Source organism: Capra hircus, chromosome 2 (assembly GCF_001704415.2).
Source record: "Capra hircus breed San Clemente chromosome 2, ASM170441v1, whole genome shotgun sequence".
In the NCBI taxonomy this organism is placed as follows: domain Eukaryota; kingdom Metazoa; phylum Chordata; class Mammalia; order Artiodactyla; family Bovidae; genus Capra; species Capra hircus.
The window spans coordinates 112,648,794-112,669,087 of NC_030809.1; the positions used below are offsets into that span (position 1 = coordinate 112,648,794).

The 20,294-nt window shown below is 45.0% G+C and overlaps 1 protein-coding gene across 5 annotated transcripts in view; it reads left to right on the forward strand.

Annotated features, from left to right (window-relative positions):
• Positions 1-20,294, forward strand: part of RAPGEF4 (Rap guanine nucleotide exchange factor 4) — a 329,561-nt gene that overhangs the window by 292,839 nt on the left and 16,428 nt on the right. For all 5 annotated transcript variants that reach the window (XM_018064697.1, XM_018064706.1, XM_013968813.2 and 2 more), the window contains 10 exons: positions 259-289; positions 507-585; positions 2,027-2,173; positions 4,225-4,322; positions 10,465-10,590; positions 10,992-11,170; positions 14,371-14,461; positions 18,562-18,612; positions 19,394-19,481; positions 19,898-19,962. In XM_018064697.1, coding sequence (XP_017920186.1) covers positions 259-289; positions 507-585; positions 2,027-2,173; positions 4,225-4,322; positions 10,465-10,590; positions 10,992-11,170; positions 14,371-14,461; positions 18,562-18,612; positions 19,394-19,481; positions 19,898-19,962 — 955 coding nt within the window. The remainder of the gene's footprint in view (positions 1-258; positions 290-506; positions 586-2,026; positions 2,174-4,224; positions 4,323-10,464; positions 10,591-10,991; positions 11,171-14,370; positions 14,462-18,561; positions 18,613-19,393; positions 19,482-19,897; positions 19,963-20,294) is intronic.

The window sequence follows — 20,294 nt, forward strand, 5'->3', positions numbered from 1 at the left end:
GCTAACTAGATATACTTTGAGAGTGAGCAATCCCAGCTTTTAGCCTCACTTAGACCAGGGATCTGCCTGGGACAAAAGCTGATCTCTTAGCTGTCCTCTCTGTGCTTTGGCCTCTTGGTATTAAAATAAGGAGGCTCATATTCCCTCTTGAAGGGATGCTGTGATTTCATGTCTAACACAAGATTAAAGTTATATACAAATGAAGAAATTTAATAGTACCAACAGTATTAAATAATGTGCTTTCTCTGTTTCTCGTAGTTCAGAAGATGCAAAGGCTCCACAAAAGAAGGTCAGTGGCAATGGATCAGGATTCTCTAATTGTGCCCTGTAGACTGACAGTTCTCCAGAAATATAACATCGCAATATGTGACAGTGATGTCTCTGTAAATACAAAATATGTTTTCTTTATTTCTTGACTCTGCTTCTCAGACATGTGTCCTCTGAGTTGCAGACATTCATCTGTCATCCTCCCCTTATGGCAGCTACTATTGTTATTATTTTTACAGCACAAAGTTCTTTTGCAACAGTTCAACACAGGCGATGAGAGAGCCCAGAAGCGCCAGCCTATCCGTGGCTCTGATGAAGGTGAGATTTCTTTTCCAGCATGTGTAGATTATTTAAAGTCAGAATGAAATCTTCCCTCTGGGCATCACCCCTTGGGCCCCCAGAATAGCTTTTCTTGGCTCTCTGTGCACTCCAGATGGTTTGCTTGGAGGTGCCTTTGGAATTCCAATTATTTTTGTCCTTTAACTTGGTACCTGGAGCCAAGGTGCTTGTCCATACTTCTCTGATTCTACCTCTACCCCACTGCCACCTTTCCTTGAAGGAGAGAAAGATTATCTCAGGGGCCAGTTGTCAAGGTGGCTGGAAGGTGGTTGGTGTTTTGCAGATGCCTCTCAGAGGTGTCAGAGAAGGCAAGGGCACCCCACTCCAGTACTCTTGCCTGGAAAATCCCATGGACGGAGGGGCCTGGTGGGCTGCAGTCCATGGGGTTGCTAGGAGTCGGACACGACTGAGCGACTTCACTTTCATTTTTCACTTTCATGCATTGGAGAAGGAAACGGCAACCCACTCCAGTGTTCTTGCCTGGAGAATCCCAGGGACAGAGGAGCCTGGTAGGAAGCCGTCTATGGGGTCGCACAGAGTCGGACACGACTGAAGCGATTTAGCAGCTCAGAGGTGGAGCACCAGGGTCAGCTGCTCACCTGCCGAGCAGGGCCCCCACCCAGGAAGAGTGCCCCCGGCCCTGACCACTACCTTGTTAGTGCCCATCAGGGAGGCCCAGATGCCAGCTGCTATTGTTTGCTTGGTTAAGATTTCTTCGAAGAGTCACAGCCAAAATAAAATGATCATGCTGAAATTTTCATCTTCAGCCACAGACGAATGTTATAATTTAGGGGTGCCCCAAACTCTAGAATTCCAGGAGGTGGAATCACTTCCAGGACTTGTGTGTTCAGAGCTGAACGTGTGGATACCACATGCAGATCTACTGAACTGAACACCACCCAAGCCATGTGCCCAGGCCTCAGAGTACACACACCAGTGGACAAGTGAGCAGGAATCTTAGCAAATGTTCATGACCCCAGGCAGAAGCACTCCTGTCTGCAAGAGTGTTAATGCTGACTTGCCACCACTGAACTAGGCAGTGGGAATCTAGTGATCTGCCTACCACACAACGCTCCTGTATTGTGAAAAAGAAACACTCACAGCCAAGGGCAGACCCTGAAAACGTGCCTAAACATGCCTCTCATTCTTTTCCCATGACCTGTGTGTGGGTTTTTCATAACTATCTGTTGTGGTTTTTGTAACTGGGATTGGCAGTCATGGACTGTTCTTAGACCAACGCTAAGGTAAGTTTTAGAAGACGACAAGTGTAGGCATCCATGAGCACAAATAAATACAAGTCATAAGAATGGCAAGGCGATGCAAATTTTGGAGGATACATCCAAACATTTTGCATAGCTTATGGGTTTTTTTTAAGAACTCCCAAGACAAATTTATCTTATGGTTGCTGTCTTCCCAATAGTTCTGTTTAAAGTCTATTGCTTGGACCACACCTACACAACCATCCGGGTACCAGTGGCCGCCTCGGTGAAGGAAGTCCTCAGCGCAGTTGCCGACAAACTGGGCTCCGGGGAAGGCCTGATCATCGTCAAGATGAGTTCCGGGGGAGGTAAGAGCCTTCTGTAGAGGGGACTATGCCATCAAACAGAACCCTGGCAGGCAGTTAGTGGGGCCCTTTGAAGCTGATCCAAAGGGACAAGTGCTGTGTGTGCTCCCACAAATAACAGAAATGAAGGTGGTTAGAAGTGGGCTGGGCTAGTGTCTTAATATCCTCTATCCAGTAGGTGCCTACCCTGAAGCAGAAAGAGATGAAGAGGCAGCTGGAATGAGGTCTCTGGTGTGGATGTCAGCCTGGAGTTTTCCTATAAACCCTAAACAGAAAAGCTTAATGCTGTAATAACCTATAATAGGAAAGAATTGAAAAAATATATATGTGTGTGTGTGTGTCTGTAGAAATACATATATACGTATAACTGAATTACTTTGCTATATACCTGAAATAACACAACATGCTCAGTTGTTCATTCATGTCTGACTCTTTGCAACCCCATGGGCTGTAGCCCACCAGGCTCCTCTGTCCATGGGATTTCCCAGGCAAGAATACTGGAGTGGGTTGCCATTCCCTTCTCCAGGGGAATCTTCCTGACCCAGGGGTCAAATCCTGGTCTCCCGCATTGCAGGCAGATTCTTTACTATCTGAGCTACAAAGGAAGCCCCAAAATAACACTACACTGTAAATCAAATATACTTCAATTAAGACAAAAAAGAAGTTCAAGGCCTTGGAGCTCTGAGACATGTGGGCCCTAAGAGGACACCTGGCTTTTCTGGCTAAAGGCTATAGGTTTTCATGAGTCTGAAGTTAAAGGTGGTCACAGGCTGGTTCTTTTCGGCTGATGATGTCTCCCTCCTTTCCCAGTAGAAAGGGCAGGAACTCAGCTCATCGACAAAGTGAGGAGTGTTCTCCCCCACGGGATTACCTGACTACTGCCTGCTTTCATCCATCATGAACTTACTGGCCACTACGTGTGGCTGTGACAGGAGGGGAGGTGTATGCAGAGCCTGTGCCTCCAAGTGGCTCAGAGGCTGGCGAGGAGGGAGGCAGTGAATAAGCAGTCACTGTCCAGGTGACAAGAAGGGTCTGCACGCGTTGCAGTGAGAGGCTGTGGGAGGCTTGCTTGTCCAGCAATGATTTGATACTCACTGGAGGATCCTTCAGGATCCGAGGGAGGCCATTTCTGCCGCATTTAAAGGCAAATTATTCCACTGAGGCAGAATTTTAAAATATATCTTGGCTTCCCAAAATGTCCCCCTCCATTTCTGTTCCTGGTGCACACGACCCAGGACGTCTGTCTGTCCACCATGAGCCCTCTGGCACACTCTCGCATAGTTCTCCCGGTGCCTCCTGCGCAGCCTTCAGGTTTTCCTGACGTGGTCTCATGGAGGCCCTGCTCCTTCCTGTCTCTGATTCCCCCTTATCCATCCTTCCCAGCCTCCCTCCCTGCTCTGTTGCTGTCTCCTCCTCACTGCTTCCTCTCTGATGCTTTGCCACTGTCTGCATCCCTCACTCTGATCTAAGCTCTTTGGGGACTATTTTTTTTTTTTTTTTTTTGGTTATCGTTCCCTTCTGTATCCTCAGTGTCCAGCATATAGTAAATGCTAAATAAATATCTTTTGTATGAACTATTTTAAATATAAGAGACTTCATCTAATAATGCAGTTGTCCTCCAAATTAGGGAATGAGTGAAAAAAAATAGTGATAAATTTTACATCAAAAGTCATGTGGGATCTCAGAAAACCCCCTAAGTTCTCTAAAAGTGATACTGTCATCTCCAAAGGGCTGGGCGTTAATTACCATCTAGAAGCAGAACTTGTATTTTAGACAAGTAGCAGGTGCGGTTTTTGTATGCAGAGCTGGGTAAATGGACCCTCGGGTATTTCCATCCCTGTTTTGGGGTCATTTCTGATGGCATCCTGAGTGCTGTGTGCCTGCGTGATTGCTGTGTCTTTTTCATTCAGTGGATCCCTTCAGTACAGTATTTTGTGCAGTCACTATGCACGTTCCAGTAATTCACCAAGCTGGCAATTTGTTGGTGTGATTAGGGCAGTACAGCAAATCTCAGATGCATTTAATAGGCAATCTCATGCTTTTTATGTTCACAGAAAAGGTGGTGCTCAAACCTAATGATGTTTCAGTATTTACAACGCTCACCATTAATGGACGTCTGTTTGCTTGCCCGCGAGAGCAATTCGATTCACTGGTAGGTGTGGATGGCCGCCTTGGAGCAGCGTCTGCAATCAGAAAAACTTGTCTGGAGCTTAATTTTGCAGTCACATTGAACTCAGTTGCTAAAAAAATTCTTGAATGCTACTTGTCTTTTTCTTTTCTCCTGTCTATTAGGTAAGCCTCAGGTGTTCATTTGAGACGCTCTGAGCTTTAGATTTTCCTTTGTGGAAATTCACCAAGTTGCCCTATGACTGGGGCATAATTCAGCTTTCAGAACTCTTTGTAGTAATTCACCTCCTTGAAACGTCCCCAATGTAAATATTGATATTAAAAAACAGGAACACTTAGAGACCAGGATAGAAATAATTTTTTTTAAGGCAAGACATTGCGATTTATCCTGCCCCTTAGGGGGATGTAGAAATGCATTATGACAGAGCCACTCTATGGTCCAGGGAAAATGCCATTCCCTGAAAGGGCTCTCTCCATCCTGTGTGGGAAATATCAGAGGCCAGCTGTCTTCCCTAAGTCTCCAAAACTCTGTTCACAGCCCCACACAGCTCTCTGAGCAAAGGCTTCATCAACTGTGTTAACGAGTGTGGCCCTCTCGCCTTTATGCTCTGGTGGGGTTCATTTCTGTTTCTCCTTCAATAGTCAGGCATGGAAATGAGTAGCTACTGGAGTATCTTCGAGAGCCTGTGGGGCCAGCTCAGGGGACTAGCCTTTTCCATCTGTTAGACACGCAGGGCTTCTTTACTAAGAAAAGTGCGACACAAGCACAATGGCGTGTTGCGTTTTGTTGTTGTTTAGTTTCCAAGTCATGTCTGACTCTCTTGTGACCCTATGGACCTGCCAGGATCCTCTGTCCATGGGATTTCCCAGGCAAGGATATTGGAGTGGGTTGCCATTTCCTTCTCTAGGGGTCTTCCCAACCCAGGGATCGAACCTGCGACTCCTGCACTGGCAGATGGGTTCTTTACCACTGAGCCACCAAGGAAGCTGGATTGCATTTTAGGGGGGAGAATTTAACTACATGTGTGATGCATGAATACGTTCAGTTTAATCAGATCAGATGTTGTAGGTAAATCAAGATTCCCCTCCTTGGACTTTCTAGAGCTTGCTTAGCCTCATTGTGATTCTGACCTTCTGACCTGGGGAGAGCTAGTTTGTGCAGCTGCACAGGTTAAGCAGATTTTGTGACTTCTTGAATTCACCTGGAGAGGAACTTTGCAAAGGGGGCATGAGTTCTCCTGACCTCCCTCACCCACCAGCACTGTCTGATCTGAGTCTGTTCACAGTCCTTTTCATGGATTTTTCATTATCTACATCCACTGCTTTCTGAAAATAAATACATCCCAGTATTGAGAGACTGGGGAGGGAAATGGCATGAATGAGTCATACTACCCTCTCCTGGCAGCAAAAACCAGCAAAAGCCAGTTTAGTTGCAGAGCTGCTGAAGGTGCTGTGTGATGCATTTGCCACTCGGGGCTTGGGCCTCTCCTGCCAGCTGGTTCTTGGCCGCAGTGTCTGATGACATGGTGTACAGATGCAGAATGTGGACCATCTCCAGCTCTCTGTGGGGAAGATACTAACTTTTTAAGCCTCTGTTTATTTGCACACAGTCCTGCAGCCTTACAAGCTCTCAGTCCTTCCTAGTCTTCCATTTTAAGTCATGTGTAATTGCAAGGAGCTTACTTTGCAGCAAGTATCTGGACGTGAACATGCTTGACTTCTTCCCTGTTGGTGCTCTGCCATCACTGGCCTGCCAGTTATGTCATCATTTCTAAGGAGTGGTCACAAAACTGTAGGCATGAAGCTCTTTTTCCAGCTTTCTAAAGATTTAAGGACAGTCCATCCAGGAAAAGTCCTACACAGAATGACTGCAGTACAGAATGTGGGTCAGACCTTTGATCCATCAACACATACTTAATATGAAGTGCCAGCATCTGCGTGACACTGCACCAGTGTCCCAGAGCCTCTGTCCTTACAATAATCATGGTCAAATTGGGACATGAAACTAACGCAACCAGCCTGGAACAGAATGAGCCGTAGTGCCGAAGTGCTGTCTAGAATTGGTAGTGCCATCAGTTCGTCCTAGTCGCTTAAGGGCTCAGATTCTAGAGCTTTCCTTTCTTGACATTTTAAGCATAAATGTTAGTACAGAGCAACTACAATAAAACCCCATTGTACTGTAATTTGCTTCTACTTTTATCCATTCACTAGCTCCTTAGGTTTTTCTTTGGGGCCTAACCTATATCATTCCAGGTGTGGTGGATGATTCTGGCTCTAACATGGTCTTGAAAATATCCATCATGGTCCTTGCACCCCAGGGAGCTCATAGTGTAGTGTGGGACACCAGAGTGTGGTGGCATCCGGTGAGACAGATGTCATCGCAGAGCCGGGTACAGCATGTGGGAGCCCGGGGACAGAGGACGCTGGGGTGGCAGCTTGCTTTAAGCCATCTGTCACTGACAATCAGCACTTCCTTTTAATGTCTTCGTTTCCTCATCAGGACAATGGGAGCATAAGAGTGCTATTCTCCTAATCACCCCATCCAAGCTTAACAGAGAAATCAGCTCGGAAAAAGAGCAAAGTCAAGTCTATAGGAGTTCTTTGCCTCTGTGTGGGCACTTTTCAGATCTGTCTGTGTAATGCAGACCCTACATAGGTTCTTCTGTGCTTCATCTGTAGGAAATGTCCACAGGGATATCTAGAAGAAAATGGTCCAGGAATCTGCTTCCTATGGGGCCAGCATGTAATTCCCCCTTCAGATGGAGGAACCCTCTGTACTGCTCAGATTGCCTCCCTGGTGGCTCACGGAGGGAAGCAGTCAGCCTGCCCTTTGCTTGGTGAGCCCTATTCACTCATAAAAAGTAGAGATTCAACAGGGGTTTCTGTTTCTCTCAAAAGGGATTCAGGATGATGTTCTGGCATCCATGACTGAAAATATTCTATGGTACCTTCCGTGTTGTTGTTCAGTCGCTCAGCTGTGTCCGAATCTTTGCAACCCCATGGACTGCAGCACACCAGGCTTCCCTGTCCTTCCCCATCTCCCAGAGTTTGCTCGAATTCATGTCCGTTGAGTTGGTCCTGCCATCCAATCATCTCATTCTCTGTCACCCCCTTCTCCTCCTGCCTTCAATCTTTCCCAGCATTAGGATCTTTTCCAATTAAGTCAGTTCTTCGAATCAGGTGGCCAAAGTATTGGAGCTTCAGCATCAATCCTTCCAATGAATATTCAGGATTGATTTCCTTTAGGATTGACTGGTTTGATCTCCTTGCAGTCCAAGGGACTCTCAAGAATCTTCTCCAGCACCACAGTCTGAAGGCATCAATTCTTTGGCGCTCAGCCATCTTCCCTGTAGTTGGGCTAGTTTATCCCCTCTGTGAAAGCCATAAGGCCTCAAGGGAAAGAGATGAGGACTCAGACGGAGGAAAGAGCAAACCCAAGGAACAGAGGACAGGTCCACAGCAGAGCAGACAGGCAAGAGGGAAGGCAGGATGTGGACAGTCAGCCAGAGCCTGAGACAGTCCCCCTGCTGAGCATGTAAGAGCTTCCTGACATTCCTACCTGGGACCTAACCTGCTTGAAACCATACTGCTTGTTTCCATAAATTACTTGCCCATTAGCTTCAAGTCAGTCCCCTAAGCTTCAAACCTTTGGAATAATGATTCTCCTTCCATGTTTTGTGCCCTGCTCTTCCGGCCCTAGAGTGAATCAGCAACAACAGTGTTTGGCTCGTGCACACAGGTGCTGCGCTCCTCACTCTTCCTTGCCTCTGCATTGGTGCAGCACAGCTGGGAAGGCGGGGGCCCCCTCTGTGCTGGGCGCTTGCTCACATGCCACACTTAAATTATCCCCATCCTGTTCTCTTAACAAGCCTAGGTACTAGGTGGTGGTGGTGGTGAAGTCACTAAGTCATGTCTGACTCTTAACGGCCCCATGGACTGCAGCACGCCAGGCCTCCCTGTCCTTCACTATCATCTGGAGTTTGCTCAGACTCATGTCCATTGAGTCAGTGGTACATTCAACCATCTCATCTTCCATTGTCCCCTCTGTCCTCCTGCCCTCAGTCTTTCCCAGATCAGGGTCTTTTCCAATGAGTTAGCTCTTAGCATTAGATGGCCACAGTATTGACACTTTAGCTTCAGCATTAATCCTTACAATGAATATTCAGGGTTGATTTCCTTGCTACCCAGGGGACCCTCAGGAGTCTTCTCCAGCACCACAGTTTAAAAGCTCCAGCACCAACTCTTTGGTGCTCAACCTTCTTTCTGGTCCAGCTCTCACATCCATACATGACTACTGGAAAAACCATAGCTTTAACTAAATGGACCTTTGTCAGAAAAGTGATGACTCTGCTTTTGTCTAGGTTTGTCATAGCTTTTCTTCCAAGTAGTAAGCATCTTTTAGTTTTATGACTGTAGTCGCCGACCATCCACAGTGATTTTGGAGCCCAAGAAGGTAAAACCTGTCACTGTTCCTACTCTTTCCCCATCTGTTTCCCATGAAGTGATGGGACCGGATGCCATGATCTAGTTTTTTGAATGTTGAGTTTTAAGCCAGCTTTTTCACTCTCCTCTTTTACCCTTGTCAAGAGACTCTTTAGTTCCTCTTCACTTTCTGCCATTAGAGTGCTACCTAGGTACTAGGTAGTGGGTCCCCAACTCATAAGAGCTAAAAACAGTCAGCAGATTAGGGGATCATCCAAGTCTATGTAACCAGAGTGGGGTTTACATTCAGGATCTGCTGCGCCCTGAAACGGGCACTAACCTGCTCTATTACAGAACCCTAATTCCTAGGGAGCACTCCAAGGCTTGCTAACATGGTCCATTCTGTTCCCCTGAACTCTCTGGTCCTGCCAAGCAAGTCACATCCCCACCTTCATGCCTCTGCTGCCTTCCTCCAACCTACGACCCACCGTCCCGGATACTCAGGGAAAACTTTGCCCTTCTAAACCTGCCCAGTTTCATCTTTTAAAGCCCAGCTTCTTTTTCTAAGAACCTCTTAAGGCTACATATTCATTCCAAATGCCCACTACCTCCTAAAAGCCCATTCATGTTTCCTCACCTGTTTTTCCATATATCTGGGAGTCAGGTGTTTGTTGATGCTTCTGTCTGTCCCTTTATACATACATGCAAACAAATGCCAACAGCTGATTCTTTATTGACACGCAGTGCTGTACTCACAGGTCAGAGCTGATTCCTCTGTTAAACTGCAAACTTTCAAATGCCCAGAAAGCAGCAGGCACTTAGAGAATGTCAAGGTTATGCGTGATGATGACAATGATGAATGATAATAGAGTGTGAACAATATTAGTACTTCCAACCTAAATACTGGATATCCAAATACGTTTTGTATCATGCTGGGGAAACTATCTTTTAATTCATGTGACTTTTAGAACTTTAAACTGTTATTGTAGATCAATGGGTATGAATATAAGTAAAGCTTCTAGTATATGCAAATCATTCATTTTATTAAGGAAAAGCACCCTAACTCATTTCTCATAAAGTAAAAATGAAGTATATAAATTGGATGGAAAATTTTGACCAAGGGTCTTCCAGAAAGTAGCAGAATTTAGTGTTCTGATGCCTAGGTCCACACACCATGACCATGTGACTATCATTGCTAGCTCTACGTCTCTCAGAAAGTGGAGGAACTGAACATCCCACATAAGCCCATGCAGTCACAGAGCCTTCTTTCACCTAGTAGTCCCAGGTGGTGTATTATGAGAGGTGGAGATACAGCAGCTCTGCCACTGAACCAACCCCTGCCATAGGAAGTAGCTAAACACCCAAACCACGATGCTAGTGCCTGCTTTGGAACAGCCTCAATGGGAAACAGAACTTCTTGTATGTTTGCCAGGGAAAAGGAATTGTTTCCAGGGAGCTCCCAGGCCCACACAGAAGAGAACCTCCACAGGTCAGTTGTCACTGAATCTTATTTGCCATGGTCCATGTTTTTCAGTCAGTGGAATTGATTAGAGTGATAATGGTTACTATAAAAACGCATGGAGGCAAGTGAGCGTTAAGAGCAAAGGCTTTTTTCTCCTCTGGGTAAAATCAAAGTTTCAAGGTATTCCTTAAAGCATCTTCAGAATCCTCTCCCCTCCAAGTCCTAACAGCATTCAGCTTGTCTGTTTTGAGATTCTAATATATTTTCATATTATTATTCATAGACTCCCTTGCCTGAACAGGAGGGCCCAACCGTTGGAACAATGGGAACTTTCGAACTGATGAGCTCCAAAGATTTGGCCTACCAGATGACAATTTATGATTGGGAGCTCTTCAACTGTGTGCATGAGGTAAGGTGCTCCATTGAGCGCATGGCAGTTCTGGGTGTTGCCTGCAAATGTGAATACATGCTGCAATGTTAAAGCCTTGTGAGAGGTTGTTTTTTTTGCAAAATATTGAGTATATTAATAAAGCCTGTTATGAAGCCTTTGAGAGTAAAGAAAAATCTTTACAATTTGCAATAAGCTCTGTTTTCCTGAGTATATTAAGTCAATAGCACCTAGTTTATAGTTCCAGTATTCGACAAGCCTCACTGAGCCCTTGAGGTCTTCAAATTGAAGTTCACGTTGAATCCCAGTCAGTGATTGTGTTCATGTTTGCTGACCAGTGTCAATTTGCCATGTCAAATGGAGGAGCAAGCTGTTGTTTTGACTTAAAAACAAAGATGTGACACTGTTCTCCTTTCTTCTAGCTGGAGCTAATCTATCACACATTTGGAAGGCATCATTTTAAAAAGACCACAGCAAACTTGGATTTGTTCCTGAGGAGGTTTAATGAAATTCAGTTTTGGGTTGTCACTGAGATTTGCCTTTGTTCTCAGCCTAGCAAGCGTGTTCAGCTCTTAAAAAAATTTATTAAGATCGCAGCCCAGTAAGTATTCACTCGGGGAGGGAAAAACATTTGAGCTGTGGTTTCATTTTGTCCCCTTAGATTACACCTTAAAAAGCAAAGTGAGATATTAAATCTGTGTATGCATCAGGTGACTTAGATGGTAAAGAATATGTCTGCAATGCAGGAGAGCCAGGTTTGATCCCTGGGTCAGGAAGATCCCTTGGAGAAGGAAATGGCAACCCACTCCAGTATTCTCACCTAGAGAATTCCATGGACAGAGGAGTCTGGTGGGCTACAGTCCATGGGGTCACAAAGAGTCTGGGGACACGACTGAGCAACTAACACACCAACCACAGGGGCTTAAGAATTACTGAACTCTTGTGAGAACTGTGCTTTGTCTAGCTTTTGTAATATTGACACCAATATATAAATTAGCATCCTACAGGGCTGATGCTCAGGTTAAAATCATGACCTCTTTTTGCTCTGAACTACTGAGACTGCGTGCCTCCTTCAGTTTCAAGGCTCTGTCAGCAAAGTTCTGCTGCAAAAGTTCTGTTTTAAAAGCTGGGTGAGTCGAGGTCTAACTTGACGCGTTCTTGCCAGTAGAGGGCAGTGGGAACATGCGTGTAAAACCATGCTTCCAACTCAGCCGAGATAAAATCCATAAAATGCATAAAGACGAGCTAACCTGGCCCATGAAAATCATCTCCATAAACATCAGAAAAAGCAAGCGTCTTATAAATATTCTATTTAACAGCACTTCGTGGGAAACAATTTATTTACTACAGGGGCCAGTTAGATTTCTCCCTGACATGAATTTAATCTTCTCCTGCTATTTAGATATGCCTGACAACCTCCTGTTTACTTCCATGTTTTTGGTATCACCACAGCGCTAAAAATAAAATGCTAAATGCAGCTTGTGGCTGGGAGACGTCTTTCCTTTCTAAAAGCAGGGAGCTCTAGCCTAGGAAGGTGGGGAGCACAAGTGACCCCAGCTGGGCAGTTTGCTTGAGCCAAAAAGTTTAGATCCCATACAGAGTCTAATTTCCAGAGCTAAACAAAGAAGCAACCACTGCTTGACATTTCGCACATGCCAGCTTGCCAAATGCCTTGAATTATTTTGCCAAAAATTTGGGAGTTCTGCGGGATATCCAAAGCCCTTAGATTCAAATGCTGGTATCTCTTAATTTGGAAAAAAAAAAAAATGCCTTTTGAAAGAAAGATTGGGTAAAATGTTGCTTATGAATTTCTGGTTCGGAGTGCAGCCACTTTCCCAGGAGCCTTGAATCGGCTGATTGCGGGGGTCAGATGTCTCTATCTGGAAGGAGATGACTGTGGAAGCTGTGACAGTATGCGCTTCCCTGCTCTCTAGGGCACCTCCTCTCCTCACCTTAGCCTGGCAGGGCCGCGTGCACCGAGGGAGGAGAGAGGAAGTCTGCACACAGACATGGAGATGGAAAACCTGTAGGGGCCTGATGCTGCTGTTTTACAGAGCAGCACAGGAGAGCCTTTCAGGAACTAGGGAACTTTATCTTTTTTTTTGTTTGTTTAGTGTTTTTGTCTTTCTTATCTCCCTCTTCCTTCTGATTATGGGTGAATTTAGCCTTCAGGATAAATTGGCTTATATTATTTAAACGTTATTTAAGCAGCACTATCCCGCACAGTAGAACTCTTCACACAATCCAGCTGGAGAAGACTTAGATTCAGAAACCAGGATCCTCACGCATGAGATGTAAACCTCGTGGCAGGAAGTATGTTTCGCGTGGTATTTTTGGAGAACTTCCATATATTCTGCTTAAGCTCTTTGACCTGCCCAGAACTTTGTGAAGTTGGGGGTCCAAATGTTATCTTTGCCTTTTCCAGGTGAGGGAGACCGAGGCAGAGAGAAATTTTGTGACTTACCTAGGGTGATCAAGTGACCAGCGCAGTGAGCACAAAAGCAGTCCTGCATGTCCTTTCATGCGCACACAGAGAGGACAAAGGCCAGCCGTGTCTATGACCCTCCTCGCCACCTTCAGCCTGGGGTCTCTGAAGCTGCTCTCAGCCCCTGACCACCCCTGCACACATAAAGCCCCACCGCTTCCCCAGCACTGCGAGAGACATGCCATAGCTTCTCTAAATCTGTTTTCCCATTTCCACACAGGCCATTTATGAAGCACTCTGCAAGGAGAACACAGGGAGCAAATGCAGCAATTTAATTAGCCTCTTGCAAAAATGCTAATCCAAACAAGATTTAATTACGATGTAGTCAACTTAGATAACTGTACTGATTTGTGGTAAAGGATTTGTGCCCATTGCAAAATGAATTCTTCTTTCCCTTTGCAAGGAGCGGGTATGAAGAAGTTGAAGATTCCTTTTTTTTTCTTCTCAAGTTAAACCAAGTACCTAGACTAAATGTTGCATTTTGATAAGAACCTTTGGTCTTGTTCCAAAATATTCTTATTCACAAATATATATTCATAAAAGCTAATAATGATGTAAGTACAGATTCAAAATGATCGGCTTCATCAACATTGAAAAATTACAGAAAAAATAAGGTTATTTTTCCGTCAGTTGTTTAGGTTATTAGCTATGTGTGCGTGTGTTCAGTCATGTCCAACTCTGCAATCCCAGGCTTTCAGGCTCCTCTGTTCATGGAATTTTCCAGGCAAGAATACTGGAGTGGGTTGCCATTTCCTTCTCCAGGGTATAGTCCTGACCCAGGGATTGAACCCAGGTCTCCTGCACTGGAGGGATCATGATTTATAAATTGATACTGTTCAACAGATTAGAAGCATTACATGGCAGCTAGAAGCCCTGGCGGCGGCAGCAGCATCAGCATCATTTCCTTATTTCCCTCTCTTGCTACCAGAGCCTGAGATGTCCAGCATTGACCTGGAATTCTCCAAGGACATTTTGCTGTGTCTCTTCCTAGCCTGTGAGATGTTTTCCTCCAGATCCACAGGGCTTTTAGCAAGCTTTGGGATTATAATAGCAATGCCTAGTGTAGGTGTCTTGAAATTCCTTCTCAAAACCTGAACCTAGATGGCTAAAATTATCACCTTTCTAATATTACAGCAAAAAAATCAAACAGCAGAACACAGTCACCCAAGTGGAACCTAAAGCATTAAATCTATCAGTGCCTGTTCTCGTAAAGGAGTCCTGACGACTATTAAATGACCATCAGAAAATAGAACTCTAATTTGATTATCTCTCTCAAAAGTGGCATTTTACTATAACATGTGCCTCTTGTGTTTCAGCTGTAAGGAGTACAAAAATCTGAATTCCTTTTTTGCCATCGTCATGGGACTAAGTAATGTAGCTGTGAGCCGCCTGGCACTAACGTGGGAGGTAAGCATCAGCAGAGACCCAGCTGTGACTTTTGCCTTAAGAACAAAAACACAAGCTCACCAGTGAGCTCTTTTTAACAAAAGTATCACTCACACTGATATAACAGTGGAAAAGGTGGGACACTTTGAGGGAGGTGACCTGTCTCCTTTTGCCTCGGAGAGTGAATTTTAATTTTTTTTTTTTTTTCAGAGAGTGAATTTTAAAAGGCATTGTCCAATGCACTGGGGAGGAAAAAAGGGGGGTTCTGAGCTTCTTGCTGTATACAATATAAATAATAATAAGTCTAGTTCCTAGGTATAACTGGAATCAACAGCATTGCTTGCTTAACTTCAGAGGCCTTGCTCACAGATCCTGTTCTTCTCTGGTGTCTGCCTCTTGCTTTTGAAATAAGCTGTATCTGTAATTAAGTGAGGACAGAAGGTCCATTTTTATCCAAGTAGTCATCTTGCTCCTGGGAGAATTAGCCAGAAGGCCAACTGTTTGGCCCAGCTGAGGACCACGTATCTCCTAACTACCTGGCAGACCTCTGTGGGCAGGAAGGAACAACAGTTGGCTAGAATTCAGTTTGGTGCAAAAGTTTAGCAGGTGTGTGGTGAATTTCTATGGCAAATACAATGAATGTTTTGTTGACAGTTGGTTATTCGTGCTAGAGAAGAGCTTCGTTCTTCATTAGCTAAGTACTCAAAATATGCCTGATTCTTTACATGTGGTATATAGTCAAAGAAATACTAATCTCTTACAGAACACAGACACAAAAATAGGCTCTTACTAAAAATAGAAAAAGTATATGTAAGTGGGACACAAAAAGAGGGCAAGGAGTACATGAGAGAGACTTAACTTGCAAGGAGGCTTTAAAAAAGTATCAAAGTCAGCTGTTTGCATCTCTAAATGTTTTCCTTGAAACATTTTCCTCCCCACTTCCCTCTTGAATCTGTTTTTTTCCCTCTGTCCCGCCTCTGCATTTCCGCTGTTTATAGAACAGGTCCTTACAGGTCCTTCTGTCTTGGGTTTCTCTGAAAATTCCAGGCAGATGCAGCACACAGCAGCTCATCTCCCGAATATAGGAATGAGGGAATTGGTGAGGCCCGTGTTCCACACATCCCGGGCATCTTCCAGCTAGTGAAAGTTAATGCTGCCAAGAAATCTGATCCGTGAAGCCAGGGTGCAAGCCTCTGCTCTTGGAATCTTTGGAAATCTAGGGTAACCTCTCAGAGAGTCTGCTTTCCTTTACCTGTTTCCAGCATTTAATCCTCTTGCAGAGTCCAAATGATTTGGTTGGGAAAATCAAAGAAGGTATGAAGGCTCATGGGGGTCGGGGAAGGCCAGGTCGAGGTACACATAATAGGAGCTAGACCTTAAGGCTGTAGCATGGAGGAACACTCTCAGAGTCCCCTTTCATGTGGTCTAAAGAGAAAAACAGGAGGCCGCTTGGGGTTGGGGGGAACGGGATGCAGGCAGCCAAGAAAGGGAGTTTCATCATCTAGTCCTTCATTCCACAGGGAGAGGCAGACACACCTCAGTCTGTGAGCTTGTGTTCCCATCTTTGCATGTTGCTGCAAAAAGGAGAGCCCCCCTCGCATCCTGTATAAGCCTTTATCTGTTAAGGTGAAATGGAGTTGGGTCATTCTGCAGGGAGAGCTCTCATTCTCAAGCATCTCTGATTTGGGTTCATCTTCCTGGCCTTGCCGACCCCCTCCCACGTGCTTCCCACACCACAGCAGTGAGCAGCAGCAGCAGCCTGAGGGACAGCGCCTGCCCTCCAGGAACTAGAGAGCAGGTGTGAGGCAGTCAGTGAAACAAAACAGAAAATGGAGCGAAAGCACAGGGCACAGGGGATGCTTCCACAGAGAGGGGAAGACTCATCGGAGATAAAGCCAGTGGGAGTGAGGACCCAGAGCCGAGGTTCTCGGCCCCAGTGGTAATGACTTTGGGCAGGATCATTCTTTCCTGTATGCATGAGGGTGGAGGGGCCCGTCCTGTGCCACGGAGGAGGCTAAGCAGCACGCACGGCCTCAACCTACTATATAACCAGGAGCACCTCTCCCTCCACCCACCCCAGTTTTGGCATCAGGAAAGGTCTGCAGACATTACCAAACGAGGGTGAGTAAAAGTTGACTCCACTTGAGAAGCCCTGCTCTGGAAGCATGGAGTGTGGATTTTGTTGCTGTTGTTCAATCACTAAGTCGTGTCCAACTCTTTGACCCTGTGGACTGTAGCCCACCAGGCTTCTCTGTCCATAGAATCCTCCAGGCAAGAATACGGAGTGGGTTGCCATTTCCTTCTCCAGGGATCTTCCCAACCCAGGGATTGAACCTATGTCTCCCTCACTGGCAGGCAGACTCTTTACTACTGAGTCGCCAGGGAAGCCCATAGGGTGTGCATAGATGATAGTATAGGGAGACGCAAGTTTTATTCCCATGTGCACTCCTGCCTTTGACCCCAAAGCCAGCTAAGTAAAGAAGGAACTAGAGTGACGGACATGACCCCAAATTCCATCAGCTCCTCATTTTATAAGCTGTCTGTGTTCACGGAGAGTTAGCACTGAGCATGGTGATTTGAACGCTCCATGGGGCCTGAGACTCTTGTATCCCTTGATGTCCACGCCAGCCTTCATCCCTTTGAACTTCCCCACTGAACAAGGATATCAGGTTTCCCTGAAACCCAGCTTGAAAAGAGGCGCTAGGACAAAGAGTTTAGAGATTATGAGGATACAAGTTCCTAGAAACAAAATAAGATGTTCTACAGTGTTTAAGGGCTTCCCCAATGCCTCATCAGCAAAGAATCTGCCTGCCCAGCAGAAGTGGGTTTGGTCCCTGGATCAGGAAGATCCCTTGGAGAAGGAAATGGCAACCCACTCTAATATTCTTGCCTGGGAAATCCCATGGACAGAGGAGCCTGGCAGGCTACAGTCCGTGGGGTTGCAGAGAGTCAGACATGACTCAGCAACTAAACAAGAATAGTGTTTAAATGGGAATAGGTCAAACCCATTCACAGAAGAGAGAAAAAAGAGAGAGAGGAGCTTCGAGGGGATTGCAGAGGCCTGACAGGTGAGTCAGCTGTTGCCAGTGGACGTCACTGTGTGAAGCAGAACTGAGCGGGGCATTCGAGGCTGCAGACTTGGTCAGCACTTTGGTGGTCTCGAACGGGGAACATCATGCTGCTCTTTGTGTGGCCCTGTCAGAAAAGTTCAGCTTTACTATGGGCTCAGGACCTAGCAAAGTGAGAACCAACAGATTGAAAAATGATTCCTCACTGACCTACTGGTATAAATGTATGGGTACAGTCAATGGTTTCGAATCATCTGTCAAGATAAAACCATGAGAAATTACTAAATTGATAGAATGACCAATTTTTGTATTAGAGCAGGGCAGAGAAATCCTGTGGGAGAAACGCTTGTGTAGGAAAGCATAGCGCCTAGAAGAGAAGCAAGAGAAAAGGAGGCAGGAGCCAGGAATTACAGAGGCTCTGACCATCACCAGCAGTGTGGCTTTGGCATGTCGTTTAACCTGATGGTTAATTTCTTCTGTCTATAAAACACAGGTTTAATCTAGCCAAATAAAGATGTATTGAGCATTTACTATGTGCCTGACATACTGCTACTACTCTGTTAGGCCCTGAGAATACAGCCGTAAAAAAAACGGATAAAAATCCCTGTTCTCTTATAGGTTACATGGTAAAGGGAGCGGAGGGTTGAACTAGGTAGTTTCTAAAACTTTTCATTGTAATCATCTCTGGTCTAAATTCTTCACTGTGGGAATTTGAGAGTTTAAAACAGCGGAGGGGCGGGGGTTAATGCCGAGCCACTTGTAGTCTGGGAATACGGCCCTCTTTATGAATAATCCATTTCAGAAAACATTATAGAAAGCAGTAAGACCAAAAGCATCCATAGTTAATTTAGGTTCAACTAAGGTTAGGACTTTTAAAAAGATGAGATCCCTAAGATTATCCTCAAATGACAAGACAGATTACAGTCTAGCCTGTCTTAGAGATGTTTGATTAAGAGCCAAAAGAAGTCCATTTCCCCTAGAAATGGTAACACACGATACATATCTAAATATTGAATCTGACATATAAGCGTGGCATTTTCATTTCATTAACAGAAACTGCCAAGCAAGTTCAAGAAGTTCTATGCAGAGTTTGAAAGTTTAATGGTAAGTGACAGTGGCTCCTTTATTCCATTCACTGTCTGCATTAATCCAATTTCTGATTAGCTGAAGTTCTCATTTCAGAAATTTTATCTGTCCTTGTATGACTTTAAGAAGTTTATGACCCCATTTTAGTGCTGCTAAAACAAGCATGTCTGACTAATGAATGGCACTCTCAGGTACTAACTTAAAGAGGACTTATGTCCCACATAAGGTCAATTTGTGTAACTAAGAAAAGCAGTGTAATGGGCTCCTTTCCATCCAGCACAGGTTGGCTAGGGTCTGGAAGCTGCATTTTCCTTGGCTTGCCAAATTATTTTTCCCCATTGGTAGGGAGGTGTTCACAGAGAAGGAGTGAGTGGGACTTGGCAGGAGTCATAGGAGAGTTTCACAGAAGGCAAGTCAAGACTGGCAGCGCAAGGCAGCTGGGAGGGTGAGCTGGATTCCCTGGAAGGAGGCCGTGCTCCCAGGAGAAGGGGACTGTTGTGGTTGGGGGTTGTTTAGCATTTTGTGTTGGCTCTCCAAGGGGATCTCTTCCCTTGATCCCTGGAGGCGTATCTTCCTTTCAACGAAGAAAGGAAACAAAAAATCTATTTATTTTCCTGTCATACGGGAAGTTGTTTTAAAACAAAAATCCATTTGTTTAACCAAATTTACCTTTCTTTTGTAGTTACACTTGATTCAGAACTACCTGATTGGGAGATGACAAAGCTGGGTTGGGTTAGGAGGTAGAAGGGGGTGGTGTACATTTCCTGAGTCCTTAACCAGCATCTCTGTTTCTCTAAAGGATCCTTCAAGAAACCACCGGGCCTACAGGCTGACAGTAGCCAAACTGGACCCTCCTCTCATCCCCTTCATGCCTTTGCTCATTAAAGGTAATTCCAAGGAAATGCACAGGACGAGCCAGTGATGAGTGTACGGGGAAGAAAAGAAACAGGTGCCTAATCAGATTGACCTCCTTGGGAAGAATGATCTGAGCTTCCCACCTTCCTCAGCGTCTCCCCTCTGCCCAGACTTTTCTGAAAGGGTTGGCAAAATTATTGCAGGAGCAGGGAATCTGTGTGTGGTTTGGAAGACTTGAGTGAAATAGAGGGTTAGTTTGGAAATTTTAACTAAGCTCAGGTAAAATGCTTTTAGAAAGTTAAACACCTAACATAAAAGGAACTATTATCGGCTTTTTTCAGCTGCAGTGTTATGCAAATCCTTCCGCATAATCTAATGGTGCTATTGTGGTTTCTTTGTATGACATATTTCTGTTAGTGATTAGAATGTGACTTTTATTTCTTTGCAGATATGACATTTACTCATGAGGGGAACAAGACGTTCATTGACAATCTAGTAAACTTTGAAAAAATGGTACGTGTACAGTATTGTTAACCTTAACCACGATGTTTTTTTTTAAATAAAAATTTGCATTTGTACTAATAAAAGAAATAATTTCCATATACGCTGCCACCTTGAAAAGCTAGTTACACATAAAGGAGTTTTGAAATACTCGGTTCAAATTGGCTACCTCGTTTAGTCTGTCAGTCACCTTTGTGAAACTGAATAGTGTGTGCGCTGCGGCCTCAGCGGTTGAATAGTGTGTGTGCTGCGGCCTCAGCAGCAGCTAGCTTTTTAGCTGTGTGCCTCGGCCTTGGCTGCCTGTTGCTAAAATGCACGAATGTTCCAGAGTGACTTCCATGTTG